At 35.7% G+C, this 16,164-nt stretch overlaps 1 protein-coding gene across 4 annotated transcripts in view; it reads right to left on the bottom strand.

Annotated features, from left to right (window-relative positions):
• Positions 1-15,663, bottom strand: part of LOC149803011 (protein transport protein Sec24A-like) — a 63,540-nt gene extending 47,877 nt beyond the window's left edge. For 3 of the 4 annotated variants that reach the window (XM_089952564.1, XM_089952565.1, XM_089952563.1), the window contains exons 1-3: positions 15,325-15,663; positions 8,236-8,847; positions 1,047-1,151 (exon numbers count right to left, since the gene is read on the bottom strand). In XM_089952564.1, the coding sequence (XP_089808690.1) occupies positions 1,047-1,151; positions 8,236-8,847; positions 15,325-15,409 (802 nt within the window). In that variant the 5' untranslated portion in view covers positions 15,410-15,663. The remainder of the gene's footprint in view (positions 1-1,046; positions 1,152-8,235; positions 8,848-15,324) is intronic. The other variant, XM_089952566.1, reaches the window with a different exon arrangement.
• Positions 15,664-16,164: the final 501 nt, after the last annotated feature.

Consider the following 16,164-nt stretch of genomic DNA (forward strand, 5'->3'; position numbering starts at 1 on the left):
CTGGGAACCACTGAAGTTTTTACATTTATAAAAAAGGTTAACACATTAACCCCTGGAGGTTTTTGTCATTTTTGCCTGAAAATCAAGTAGGAAACACATTTTGAAAGCTATTTCTGAATAGATCCGAATTCGCAGGTCATCTTTCAATAACATACTGCCTAGTTGTGTCAGAACATTGTTTTTCAATGGCTATTTGGCTCACGCATGAGCAGAAGGGTAAAAGTTGGTTTGGTTTGGTTTTTTTTTGCTAAACGCAGCCATTATTTTTGTATAGAGGCCACTCTTTATTCCAAATGCCCATCTTATCCTACTTTTTGAAAAGGTTCATCTGTCTGTTTGCAGTTCATACCGGTTTGCCTTAGATCTGAGACCAGAAAGTCTCAAATCCAGACACAAAATCTAATTCTGACCATGGTCAAATTTTGGGTAGAAAAAGTTGGGTCCAAAAAATTAGGTGTTTTAATCTGTATTTTGTAGTGCAACTAGATATTCCAGATTATTTGGTATCATTGTAGGGCTACATCTAGCTTTCTATAATACCACCCACTTTAGTGTATCATGCATGAACGTGACGCTACAGTGCTCGGCAGTAGGCTACTACCTCCTGCCATGTTAACTCATCGCAAGGGGTTAATGTGTTAACAAATTACAAATACGTCTATATGATACAGATGCCTCAACCAACAACATGCAATTGAAAGAAACTTGGTTCAATAAACATAGGCAATGTTCAAAATTATACAGGGACCATAACTCTGACAAACTCTATAAGAGTATATTAAAAATCAATCTGCACCTATGTCTTTTTGATACAAAGTCTCGCATCAGTCACGAACAAATCTGTGATTGATGGGACAGTATATGATTTGATTAGAGGGGACGGATGAACACGTGCAACATTCATAATGTTGTGGGGTGAGGTCATTAAAATCAACATAAAAGGATGGTTAATAAAAAAGAAATAAAAATCAAGGGTTAATGTATTTGAAAGCACTAGAGTTATTCCTTGAAGAGTAGCATCATAACAGCGCTAATGTGTGTCTAACCTGAATTACTGGGGGTCAGTCCAGAAGGGGTTAGTGCCATGCCAACTTGATGCGAGTACTGGGCGTGTCCATGGAAAGGCACAGGGAGCTCTTTGGGATGATCATCTGCACAACATGCAAAACATTGATTACACAATGACAGCCAAGCACAGTTGCTTCTTAAAAAACTGTACTTGTCCCTTAATACATGGTTAATCCATCTGCAGTCTGCACAAAATCTATCTTCATACAATGAGCTGTAATGACATGACAAGTGTTCTCCACAGGCCAATAGGCCTAACAAGCTTAAAAAGTTAAGTAGATAAATGACAACTTGAAAAACTTATGACATTTGATGTAAAGAGTAACATTCCAACATTTATGAATGTGCATAAACTCCACTGAGCAGCTTCTTGGAAATTTCATGTTTGTGGCTTTGATCTGGGTTCTCCGTAGCATTTTAAAACTGGGCATAAAAAATATTTGGTTCTCAAAACCGGTGGTTGAAATTTGGAAACCTGTATGTACTGTCAGCATGCAAGAGCAGAAAAGTGATTATGTATCAATAAGCTTCTTGGAAATTTCATGTTTGTGGCTTTGATCTGGGTTCTCCGTAGCATTTTAAAACTGGGCATAAAAAATATTTGGTTCTCAAAACTGGAGGTTGAAATTTGGAAACCTGTTTGTACTGTCAGCATGCAAGAGCAGAAAATTGATTATGTATCAATAAATTTACAAAACTAAGAAGCACACACGCACACACACATATACATACACAAATATATGAATATTTAACAATCACCTGCTTTCCACTAACCATGACCAGGTATTTCATAACAAAATGAAGATTTTCTCCTCTTGTTATTGGAATGTATATGCATGCAAATGACACTTGTTTGATTAGAAATGCCCTGTTTTGATAAAGAAACAGCATGTGAATCAATGTGTTAACATTTCTTGTCAACAGTACACTGTAACTCAAAGGTGTCATCATGTCAAATTCAAAGCGAGGCAGTTTTCATCAGTGAGGGACAGAGTGAAAGCAATTCCCTTAGTGGGTAGTGGAAAAAGTCACATAGTCACAGCAGACTCAAGACCCAACTCTTCTGATTGATATATATATATATATATATATATATATATATATATATATATATATATATATATATATATATATATATATATATATATATAATCTGCCTGTTAATTAAAAGCTATATCTGGTTTAAAAAAATAGTTATTCTGTAAGGAGAGATACAAAGTCATCCCATTTCATTAAGGTCAGGGGTCATTCAGTATTTACAAAACTGTTCATGTTGTCTATAGTGGTTAGTATGCCGGATTCAAGACTGAAAGGGTACAGAGATGACACCCAAACATACACACTTTGTGCCTCAGTGTAACTTGATTGATGCATCTGGTTGAAATACATGTATCTTGAACTCTAAGAGTTACTACAGTGTGAGCTCCAGAAATGAAAATGTGGATGGACTGATGAATTATGGACAAACAGGCAGAGAGACATTGTGAAGAGTTTTCCTAATCAGCCAGGAGCCAGGTGATTACCCCGCTACTTTTACTTTATACCTGGCTACTTAAAATAAATTGTATCCCCATTGGTGGAGCCCCCCCACACACACACACAAATACCTACCTACTTTGGCAACTCACCCTCCAACTTTAAATCTAATGTAAGGCAATGCATTGCAACAGCTATGTCTAACTGCATTATGTGCCAGGGAGACTGGGAGATTAATTATACAAATCATTATTACTATCAGTGTCTATTGTACCAGAAACTGTCTCAATTTGTCACAGTGAAAAATTAGACATATGATGGTGATTCAATGCAAAAATAAAAAAGGAGGAACAGCCATTCATATAGATAGTGCAAATCTTAGGTTGCTCCTGTCTGTGACCATATTCTCTTCAGGCTCTGAGCACTGTTATTCTATAGAGGTTAATGGAAAGAATACTTAAATTCTTTCTTGTCTCCTCTGCAGAGGTTTTGCATTTGCAAAGTGGCTATGTAGTGCCAAATAATATTATTTTTTTAAAAAAGAGTAAAAACATATTGCCACAAATGTACAATAAAAATAAATCTAAGCATTAAGTACAACAAAACAAAATATAAAACATAATGCTAAAATTATATATATATATATATATATATATATATATATATATATATATATATATATATATATATATATATACATATATATATATATAAATAAAATAACTGATGTCTTTAAATAGCCGACTGTCCTTAAACCCTTTCCTGAACAAGTTATCTCTGCCCAATTTCCACAATCTATCATTTGATGAAGAAAAAAAAATACCAACTCAAGTTATGAAACTTAAACATCAATAAGTAAATAACAATTTGTGTTCAACAAACAGAAATTTATTTGAAGATTTCAACTTCCACGTTTTTTTTTATAATCGTAAATGAACAGTCATGGGGCAATAATGGTGGACATTGCTGTGTCTTGGAAGTACTTCTTCATTTCGTGGATCATTGGGGAAATAAACTGACGAAAATATACAATTCGTTACAAAACAAATGTCTAAGTATTATGTGATAGAAGATTTAGCTAAAAATTTAATTATGTAGGTCAGAAACACATGGGACATTGCTACGTTGTTGAATTTAAGAAGCGATGTAAGGTCATGGTTGTTTTCTAACATCAAGAAAATAAGAAAAATCAGTGAAGCAAATATTTATTACATGACATTACTTTAAGCACAAAGACAAATATTAAAACTATAAATCTGCAATCCCATCAATGAACTGTTGTAACAAATGTATAAACTGATTGGTTATATCAGGAACATCCTTCTTTCTAAAAAGAGATGCACCCATTTACTGCATGGCACTGCATTTGTTCTTGGCTCTGTCAATTTGGCTCAAAAAAGGTCTAGTTGTCATTTAGATTTCATGCTTCAGTCTGTATACAATAAATATTTAAGAAATAAGAACAAACAAAAGCGCGTGGCAATACTTATGTATGTTATGTGTTCTCATGTACATTACAGGGGATGTCTCAAACTATTGTTTAGAATATCTTCTTGACTACTATTTTATAGCAAAGTTTTCAAAATTGAAAAAATAGGTGTATGTGGTAGCTGATTAAACATTTTAACCAACTTGCAATTACAATACTGTATCTTGGTACTCTTCTCAGTTAAAATTAATAACAATGTATAGCTTCTGCTGTGCTCTTGTAAAGTCATTTGGCTAAGATACACTGCAGCAATGTGTACACTCAAAATGTGTTTAAAATATACATAGAACACCAAGCATTTTCTACTTGAATAAAACACTGAGAAATTAAGGATATACATGCATGTGCACACATACACACAGGTTGTTTCCTGCTTTGCTTCCACTTTTCCCTTTTCAGATCTCTCTTCACCCACTTCTTTCCCTAAAATTGAAGTCCAGCTTGATGTCTGTCATACAAAGATTATAAGTATTCCTCCCATGACAAGCTCATGCAGCTACCACACAAAAGCTTTCTCATATAAAAATAATGCCAAACTTCAATACAAGTCAAATGTGTGCTTTCCGTCAAACAAGGGATTTCATAAGAGAATAGTCTACTATCAACAAGTGATATGACTGCATTTTGCAGAGATGCTACCAGGATTTTATCTAAACAGGGAAGCTCCCCCTTGTCATCAAAATAAAAAGCAAGTATAAAAAATAAGATGGGGTGGGGGCAGGAACATAACACTTAATTATCCATCTCTCTTTCTATAATGAAATCAGAATTCTCAAAAGTTGTTTTCTCTAGTTGTATAAACATTAATCTATTATTGTTTCTAAACTTAATCCGTATTTGCATATGAATATTGTTCTGTGCTGAAAACCCCCATTCACAATCAGCTGTTGCATGTGTCAAATGCAAGCTTGTCCAGCCAGCTTGAACTAGTTGTGAAACTTTATGGTTGTTATATGCAATTTTCCACAGCTTACAGGTATTGTCCCTTGAATATGTCTGCCCCAAAATAAGATTTGTCACTAACATTAGCTTTGCCAAAGTTTCACTTTCTTCAATCAGTGCATTGCTGGCATAGGCCAGATTTCTATTCCATAATGCTGCAACAGAGTTTCAAGTCAACCAATGACAAAGTCTGCTTGTTGAGATTTAGGTATTTTTTATTAAATGACTATCCATACTTTTTAATTTCTTTTTAGATTCTTATTTATTCAATTTATCCTAACCCTTAATGTGCTATGTAGTTTTGAAGCACAGATATCCTCTGGGCCGAATTGTTTGAGAAAAGAAACGAAAACCATACTTCTACTCTCGAGCTGCCTCTATTTTAATTTGGTTTTGTATTCTGCCTTTGTGACATTTAAGTTCAAAATTCTTCTGAATAGGGGGCTGACCAGCATAGAAGCTGTTCTTGCCCATCCAGCATGTATACTGGACTTGTATTCAACACCATTTTCAGGTTCACTCAGCTCCAACAATCTGTTTTAGTTTAAAACTTTAAAATTCACCCACATCATTGCTATCTGGTATTTGCCAATGAAATCAACCTCTGAAGATGAACCCTGTTGGGAGTAGCTTTTTTCAGTACTCTAGAGAGCTCTTATTTTAAACATGCATTCGTAAAACTTCCTAGATTAACGCAAGGTTCAAACTATGACAGACTGCTTCTTCTAGGGCAAAATGTGCCAATCAAATTTAGTTTAACCACCATTCATGTCATGCCAAAGTACCCAGATATGTAAACAGTTGCCTACCATAACAAACAGACATTGCAACAAACACTATAAAATCTTTACAGGTTGCAAAACCTATTTCACATTAAAAACTTTCAGGGTTAACAGTTAAATAAAAATTGTATACTACACAGACACAGCTTTAACCTAATTTGTGTGAGTTCTTGCACATTACTGCTCTCCAACAGTGCAAATACATATATTTGTCACACCGTGTCAGCATCTCTAATTTTGTAGCTTTAACCCTTTACCTCATAGAGCATAGTGACAAAGTGCAGCGTGCTGTAAATAGAACACCTGTTACCTAGTCAACAGCATACGCATAGGCCTGCCTGTGAACTGTTAAGCAATGTAGTGTATGTTACATTTAACAGCAGTTTCAACCATTTTACATTTTTGGTACACATATATTAATATATTATATGTGGAAAAATTTAAGAGTAAAGTCCAATTGTTATAGCTGTGTAATTATTTATCAAGGAAGAATTTTTTATGTGCTTTAAAATCAAGAGAGACCTCGTTCACCGTCATGTCAGTGAAGCCACATGACCAATCGTAGCTGCCATTTCCGATACTCGAAATTTACAAGGTTTTTGTGTGCATCTACATCATTAAGTCATCTGAATTTGATAATTTATACAAACTAATTGCTGCCTACATCAATATCAAAGCCTTTACCTATTGTGTGAATTTAATGTTGGCGTTGCTGATATTTATTGTTTGAGGTAAAGGATAAGAATGAGAAAGTCTTTGTGTTGTGATCAGAATGGCCTCAGTTTTATCATCATTCATCTGCAGCTTGCTACAAGTCATCCATGATTTCACATCAGAAATGCACCTCTCTACACCTTGGATGGTAGCATCAACTTCAGTTGGGTGGCTAGATTTGTATATTTGGGTGTCATCAACGTACAATTGGTGAGACACTGGATGATGATCTATGACACTTGAGAGTGACTGTGTATAGAATGAAGAGAACAGGTCCAAGAACAGACCCCTGTGGAACACGATAACATAGATCAACTGGGCTGGAGTGTATTCCATTTGCAGATACAATTTGTGTCCTGTTGACCAACTAGGACTTGATCCACAGTATGGCTGTATCATGAATGCCAAATACATGCTGGAGACAGTGAAGTAATATATCATGGTCTATTGTGTCAAATGCTGCAGACAAATCAAGGAGGGTGAGGACTGTAATCTTTCTGCTATCCAACGCAGAGAGAATGTCATTAACTACTCTTAGAAGAGTAGTTTCAGTACTGTGGCAAGGACGATATGCAGATTGTACATTGCTAAAAAGACTATTTGAATTTAGATGAGATACAAGCTGGGATAGAACAACCTTTTCTAAGATTTTTTAAATGAATGGGAGATTAGAAACTGGGCGGTAGTTCTTTAAATCGTTATGGTCTAGTGTTGGTTTCTGCAGCAGAGGCTTTACAATGGCAGTTTTGAAAAATGATGGGAATTCCCCAGATGAGAGAGAGGTATTAATAACATCACTTAGTAAAGGCAATACTGGATCTAAGCACTCAAGCAGCAGTGATGTTGGAATTGGATCAAGTTCACATGACTTTGGTGCACTCTTCATCGTGATTGTACGTACGAAATCCATAGAGACAGGTTCAAATGCTGCTAATGGTTGCCGCTCAAATTCTGTATCCCAACTGTATGGTGACGACGAGTCAATTGAAATTGTGGTGTCAAGCTTATCTCTAATGGTTTGTAGTTTGTCACGGAAGAAATTTGCAAACATATCCGGAAGGTCGACTGGAGAGAAGGTAGTTGGAAGTGGTGTTGATTTGTTCCTTGACATTAGCTTGTTAGTAATCTCGAAGAGCTCTTTTCAGCTGGAACTTTCCAAGATCTAAGTAGTGTAGTGGGCTGATTTTGCTGCATGGACTATATTTGTGACATTCTTCTTAGCAACTTCATAGATTTGCTTATGAATAGTGAGTCCGGTGGAAAGCCAGAGCCTCTCAGCTTTAAATAGCAGACATCGACCACATGATCTGACATAATTGTCAATCGCAGAAATGAATGTAGTATCTAATGGGGTGGGGTGGGGTGGCGCAACGAAAACCAGCTAAAAATGGCTGATGTTTACAGCTGGCATCAAAAGACACTTCCATGCGAATCTTGTAGAGGCATCAAAAGGCGTTTCCATGCGAATGGAGGAGAGGTGTCCAAAGACGTTTGCATGAGGTAAAGGGTTAATCTTATTCAATTTGAACAAAAAAACAACATTTAAAACAAAAATATTCTGATATAGAGTAAATACGCGCATAGAGTAACTTTTTAATATGCTGTCAATACGCCAAATATACAATGCAGAAAAAGAATGCAGAGACACTCATTTAATTTACGTATCACTCAGCCTAACTATGCATGTACACACACAAAATAAAATCTCTATTTAGTTTAATAAATAATAATTTAAGAGAGAACTTGTACTAGTAGAATACCAACCTGATGAATCAGCACTGCAGGTGTTGATTTCTGGGACCATCCCTGAGTTTTTCTCTCCCAGCCCAGAAGAGGTCAGCAATGGTTGTGATGATGGCACATTCTGCTGGCTACTGGTTGGAGGTGGTCCAAAAGTCCTACCATCTGCATGTTGTGGAAAAGGCTGCCCTGCCCTTGTTGCTCCAGACGATGGCAGATTCTGTCCATAGTTAATAGGAGGCATCATGCCTGGTCCCAAGGATCCAGTGGTAGGATGCTTTATAAACTTGCTGGAACCATCACCTTCAGCATTATAAGGTCCATTTACAAACACAGATTTGCCACCTACAATAGACTGCTGGGGAAACTCTGTAGTAGGGGGTACAAACTGACCTTTCCAGTTGCCTTGTACAGGCTGAGCCCCTTGTGCTTGAAAAACACTAGGGGATCCTGCAAATCCATTAATTACTGATGGTTCAGATTTAGGAACCGGCCCTATTGGGGGAGGTCCAAACGACGGAGCATTAAACCTGGACTGTCCATCCATCGGTGGTGGACCATTAACATTCATCTGAGCCAAACCCGACATTGGGGCCTTCCATGGTGCATCTACTGCAGGATTAAGGGGCCTCATACCTAGAAAACAAAAATACAAGATTAAAATAATATCCATGCAGGGGCCAAGCTTGACTTGAATTTTAGGAAGAAGTGAATTCTCCTTTTGGGCAGAACAAGGAGAAGTGACAGCTCAACTGCGAGAAATGGATGTAAAGCAAGAAAGGAAGAAAAAATATGTGTGTGTATATATATATATATATATATATATATATATATATATATATATATATATATATATATATATATATATATAATGTGTGTTCTCTTATTTGAATTATACCCTCTATAACCCTGCATTCATATTTGCATTTAACACTGGGTTTAAGCAATACTAAATTTTCAAGAGTTATTTTGGCATATCACTTTCAAAGAAAATAATACAAACTACATTGTAACGAAATTTAGCTGAATAACCAGAAAACATTATTGTAAAAATGCTGAATCAACTACCCTTAATTAAGATTTTGTAAAATAAATTGTTTACTTTTTAAACGTTCACAATAATGGCACTTGAATGATTTCTAAGTGTGTCTGAAACAACCCCTGTACAATGTACACGAGGGCAAATGCACGTGTCTTCATATTAAACTGTTTATCCTAATTTAATTTCTTTGTTGCGGATTAAACATTACACTAACTATTGATACATAACACAATGAAATGCATAAAATTACAGACATGGCTCCTTTATAGTCAGTATATGAACTAAAATCCTTCTTTCCAACTGAATCAACAGACATGTGAGTGCATCTATTTTTAGAAAGAGGGGTTCTCATAATGTAACCGCTCACTTTATATATATAACAGTCCACTGGTAGGATTGCAAATTTATTGTTTTATTATTTGTCTAAGTACTTGTAGTAATTTTAGGCATTGGTTAAACAGTATTTGCCTTGCAGCTGTTTTACCCATTTTATCACAAATATGAGTCAAGTCAGAAAGCAACAAAGACCTTACAGCACTTTCCTCGAATTCACAATACAGCATTGTAGCATATATGTTTCTGACCTACATACACTGCTCCCTCGATAACTCGCGATCCCGCTTATAACGCAGTGTCCGTCTTGGCTCCCAATTTTTTCCAGAGAAAATGTATTTAAAATATCTTTAAAATATGCTGAACATGAAAAAATTACGATAAGAATTGATAAATTAAACCTTGATACATTGCTCGTTTTATCATCGAAAATGGTGATTAATGCCCATAAAAATATAATCCATATTTTGAAATTTGCAAGTTCTAAAGAAGAATTAATTTCAGAGATCTCGAAAACGCTTAATTACGCCTATCTAGACGCCAATTTTTGATCTGGGATGCAGAAAATCACTGAGGCGGGAGTCCTCCGTACACATGTAATAGGTGCACGGGAAAATTCAAAGATTTGCCGGTCCTGTTTCAGCCACCTGCTTTGTGGGAAAATGTGTTGATCAGTTAACTGTGCTGATATTTACAATGACAGAATTTAGTGACTGAAAGATTCTTTGATGTACTGTTGCCATTTTATAAGAGTACATTAAAAAAAAAAAAAAAGAACATGAAGCAAGAGCTAGGCGGCTAGGTTCAAAGGCTTTGACTAGCGGCAGAGTGAGAAAATGTACTGATATTTAGTGATTGACTTCAGAGGCAGAAAGACCCAGTTTTAAAATCCTAGCGAGACCTCTGTTTAAAGATATCATATATTATGTAAGTTTTTATGATAAATAGTTGTTAGTATACTGTAAATAAACAGTCTGGTGAAATAGCAATCAATGAAAACTTCTGGTAAATGCTAACAGGTGGCAACAGAGAATGAAATAAACACCAATTAAACGTCTTCCTGTGTGAAAGTCACGTTCTAATCCTTTAATTCCGTTTCAGTGTAAACATTATAATCACAACATATTATGTTCATTGAAAACATGAAAAGAGTCAATCGACTGTCACATCGAAACCCATGAGTACTTCTGTGAGAACCTAATTACATGTACATGCCGGCTTTGTTTTGATCAACAACTTGGGGAAGTGTTTGTTGCATTAAAAAAAAAATTGATTGCAAGAGGCCTCGGGTGCTGGATTAAGGGTCTTGGAGCTGCCTTTTACGTAAAGCAAAACAGTAACAGAGACAACGACGATGATAGTGACTTTGAATGTTTCAGTGAAACTGATGTCACTAATGCCGAGGCTGTTCGGGAGAAATTCGTACAGACTCATTGTCCTGAGATGGGTGTTTCTCTTGATGATATGGAGGAGTGGACTTGTGCTGACAATGATTGCCCCACAGCCGAATACATGTCAGATGAAACTATAATTATTTCTAAAGCGAACAAATTTGCAGCAGAAGACAATTCTAACTGGAGTAACACAAGTGTTGAAAGTGATGCAGACGCAGATGTTGCACCCCCACCCCTCTGCACAGGAAGCAATCAAATATTTTAATACTGCCATAAGGTGGCTGGAGACCCAAAATGTTGACTACGTAAAGCTCATACAGTTGAGAAATCTGAGGGATTTTGCTCGGCGGCAGAGAAACCAAGGAGTAACACACACACAAAAAAATAACTGATTTTTTCAAAAAGTGAATTGATATTTGTCAAGCGCACAGGGGTTCGTTACAAAGAAAATCAAGGGATGGGGGTTCTAACCTGTAATAATATAACACAAGGGAAGACACCGGTCCGCACCCCTCGGCAGTTCCAACACTGCTAGTTTATCCTAATTGCGTCTGCTAATTTCCAACTTAGGCCAGTCATAATCAAGAATAGTTCAATTTTCAAAACAGCTCGATACACTTCGTTCAATTTGTGATATAATGGAGAAAATGCAATAATTTTTCATCAATCTTGACGTATGTACATCTACCCTACTCACAGGGCAATTTTGCATTCGGACAATCTTGGATTTCACCACTGACCGAAAGGTAAGTTTGTTCGGTGGGACTATTCTTTTTATCCAAATAGGAGTCCTGCATTCCTAGTTTTAAAATCAGTGAGACCTATGAACTTCTGTTTTAAAAACAATCACAGGGTGAAGTCGTTTTCACTTTCCTAACAGAAGGCGGCGAAGTTTACATTTTTTAGGCAACTTAGTTGCCCACTTTGCCTGGTAATATGACCGCTGTCCAAGGAATTTTATCCAATTAATTGATAGATTAATTTTAGTGAAGGTTCTGCACAATTTTATTTCTCTATGCACATCATGACAAGCTATGAATGAAATTACACTTGAAATTGGTTATTTGAAAACACAAATAGGTAATTCTTGAAAATGAACTTGTACATCAAAATCATGCATGTTTAATTTTGTAATGATTACTGATTAATGGTTTCATATTCTGGTGATAGCTGTAAAACATAAACCACTAATATGACTATAGTAAATACAAATGCTACATGCAGACATAATTTTAGTCCACAAAAAAAGCTGAAAAATCCAGGGATCCAAATGCCCCCCCCCCCCCCCCCGCCAAAACTGCATTTTACAATCATAAAAAACTGCTCCTGGTGTAACTTATGATCATAAAAGATAACAAAATTATCATTTGCAAAACTAAAAAACTTACCAAAAATTTTCAACTTAAATAATTTTACAATATTTATCGTCACATGAATTTGTTATCTAATACTATTGGTGTTTAAGTTATTTCATGTGCATATCAGTGTTCATATTGTAATTAAGTCGCAATTATTACTCAATTTTTGCAGCAAATATATTATACTTATCTCTTTTCATAACAAATCTGTAAAATAAACACCCAAGTACATCAACTATATAAAAATAATCCCAATCATTCGTCTTTTTCTATAATGGACACAACTTTTTGATATGCCAGTCAAGCTCTTTTTGCGGCTTTGGCAAAGATTTCTCTAGCCTTCCCTTTTGACTCGAAGTGCAATCGTTTATTTTCCTTCTCAATGACAGCCTTTTTCCTTTCAAGCTGGTGCTTGTATTGGCGACATGCAGTGTGGATATTCTAACAGAGAGCTACATGTGTTCTCTCATGCAAGAAATCTTTATTCTTATAGTAATTAACTCCACTTTTTCCAGATGAATTCTGAGCTTCAATTTTTCAATATGCAGCTTCTTTTGAAGGTGCTGTTCCAAACTCTTCCAACTGCAAGTACCGTAGAGCAGAGTTCACAAAATGCCAGTCCTTTAGCGTTCAATTTTTTTATAAACTGACCAACTAAATTTCTGTTGACTTTTCACACTAGCAAATTCCATATGTTTTTTAAATCATTAAACTACTTTAAGTTCTTGTGACATGGTTTCTCTCAACAACTCAGGTCACCATTTTATTTCAAGCATGCTTCTTCTTTCCATTGCCATCAGTTTCCATTAAACGAAGATTCATTGGATGAATTTAAACTTTTGACCAATCAGAATACCATACATGCCAAACCTTGGCAAGGAAAAAGTGTCATCCAAGTAGACAAAAAGAGTAATCCGAGCAGAAAAAGAGTAATCCACATATAACATGATAAAAATTCAATGAGCACATGTACAAAATGATTTATTTATCCCTCTGGAATTTTAACATCAATTACTGCTTCAACTTTTTGTATATAACACTTTGAGCTTTAAAAAGCAATAGACTCTCGTGAGTCATATTGCATTTCAGAACTCTTTGAACCATCTAAGACTATGGATGTTTTGCACACTAGTAGAGCACTAAGTGCTGGGTTACTGAGCCTGGATCTGAATTCAGTTTTTATTTTTGTTAACAATACTTTTATCTCCAGTGGAGTCTACAGTTAATTCTGGTAATGAAAGAAGAACACTCTAACTTTGCCCTTTTCTTTGTCAAAGTCTCTTACACAGACTCTAAAAAAGAGTATATGGCATTTTAGCTCTTTTATACACATGTAGCAAAGTTACCCAGTGCAGTATGCTATAAACAGAAAACATGTTACCTATTCTACTCCATAGACATGCCTGTTACCTGTTAAGCAGTGCAGTGTATATTACGTTTACGTAAAGTCTGATCATTATAGCTGTGTAATTATTTTTCACGGAAATTTTTTATGTGCTTTAAAAGCTTGAGAGAATTCGTTCACTGTCAAGTCAGCGAAGCCACATGAACAACTATAGCTGCCATTTCTCATACTCGAAATTTACAAGTTCTTTGTCTGCATCTACATCACTAAGTCATCTGAATTTGATAATTTATAAAAAACCAATTGCTGCCTACATCAATATCAGAGCCTTTACCTAAGTTATTGAAGTTGTGACTCTAATCATGAAAACTCGAGTAAGTATTGAACGAAATCCACGACCTCCATTTCGGAGAGTGGAGAATATGACCCAGTTACTTTAAATAGCAGATTTCAACCACAGCATAAACAACAACCATGAGATCTGACATAATGGTCATTCAGAGCAATGAATGTAGTATCTAATAGGGGTTTTCCCCCCGAAGATGGCGCTAGGAAAACCCGCTTGAAATGGCTAATGTTTACAGCAGACATCGAAAGGCGCTTCCATGAGAATGGTGCAGAGGCTTCAAGCGCTCGTATGCAAATGGAGTAGAGGCCTCCAAAGGCACTTGTATGTGAATGGAGTAGAGGCTTTCACAGGCACTTGCATGAGAAAACATTAATTTTTGTGGGGAGGGGGATATGCTGAAAACACAATCTGAACACAGATATGCGTAAGGCGTAATTTAATGAAAAAAAAGAGTAATGATTACGCCAAAAGCTTAATGGTTGGCATGTATGGAATACTCTTTATGAGAGCTGTGTGCTAACTAATATATGGAACGAATATGCTACAAGGGTCATTGAGGAATGGGACAGAACAGACCGTTTAAAAAAAGACCCAGATCGGAGATGATAAAAAACCCAGACACTCTCAAGAAAAATCAGATTCAAGTCAGGAGAAAAGCAGAATTCCACTTTAAAATGGAGAAAATTCATGTCTGCACATCTGATACCATATTTAATTGCTCATTTGAATATCAGTGGCCTTTTCTCAGCATATTCTTAATGTTTCCATTATTATTTGTCTTAATAGACAAGAATGAAACTCTACCCTATTTACCAAGGTGTTCTTGGAGATGAATATAATTTATTCATGATTTGGCATGCTTATGCATCCACAGATACTGTATATTAATATGTGTGTTAACAATTACTGTCCCATATAATCTTGTATATGTACATTGTCAGACATATATTTGCTTATATGAATGTCAATAATTAAATGAATGGAACTTTACTGAGTTTTAAAAAAAAATATTTTCAAGAAATATACTCACCTGTAGAGAGGAGCATAGTGTTATAGGTGTCACACTAAATGATGTGCCACTGAACGATTAAACTAATTCTGTCAAAATGTAAACCCAACGATTTCTTCAGTAAACATACCAGTTTAAGATTAATTACCAATATATGTTACATTATATTGTGCTCTTCATATGTGACATATTTCAAGATGACATGGCACAAATGACGAGGCAGTTTAGTATGCATACCACACGCTTGCCAGATTTTATGTAACAGATTCCACAAAGTTCTTACCCTGAAATCTTGGACCATAATTTGGCTCGTACGGGTACGAAACGGGTGGCTGATTTGGATTGTAAATATTCGGTTGCTGTGCCATTGTGACAATTTAGTTCAGAAAACACATTTCGCATGACATGTCGCAGTTCAATGCTTGGGCGGGGATTTTCACGATTCTATTTCAAATTCAAGAAAATTTGCAATCGATTTTTCAACCCACTTTCTCTCGTCACGTCTGACGAATCTATGCAGTTATATAACTTGAAAGAACACTAAAACCCATTTTCAACGAAATTATAACTCTGCTTTCGACACAGATTTTCACTTCTTCTTCCGGAAGTCATGTTTTCCAGAGCATGCGTACTTACAAGTTACGTGGCAGATGGGTATAACCATAAACTCGAAGTAAAAACAGTGCTTAATATTATGATTCTTTTCACGAGAAGAGCGAGGACGTATTATTTCTGACACTATTGTATTATTTTTTCTTACCATCTTTCTAGTTTCAATTTACATAAATATTTATTTATCTATGTATTTATTAATTTATCTTCACAAATTTACCAGAAAAGTTCAAAAGCCAACGCTACTGCGTATGAACTATTCTTTAAATCTTTAGAGCCTATCTTCTTTACCTCGACTTTACTGTGTCATTTTCAAGGAAAACACAATGTATTTGTTTTTCAAAGAATTTAATGGAATGGGTTGTACAGATACCGAAATAGCCATTACATTATATGATGCTTTCAGCTTATATCATGCTATTTCATTTTTTTAAAACGAAGATTTTAGCTAAAGTGAGCTTCTTTCACACTAAGGTGAAATTCAGGGACAACTTGAATAAAGTGTAAAACC

The sequence above is a fragment of the Sinohyriopsis cumingii genome, chromosome 3 (assembly GCF_028554795.1).
Source record: "Sinohyriopsis cumingii isolate HCF-2022 chromosome 3, ASM2855479v2, whole genome shotgun sequence".
Lineage (NCBI taxonomy): Eukaryota > Metazoa > Mollusca > Bivalvia > Unionida > Unionidae > Sinohyriopsis > Sinohyriopsis cumingii.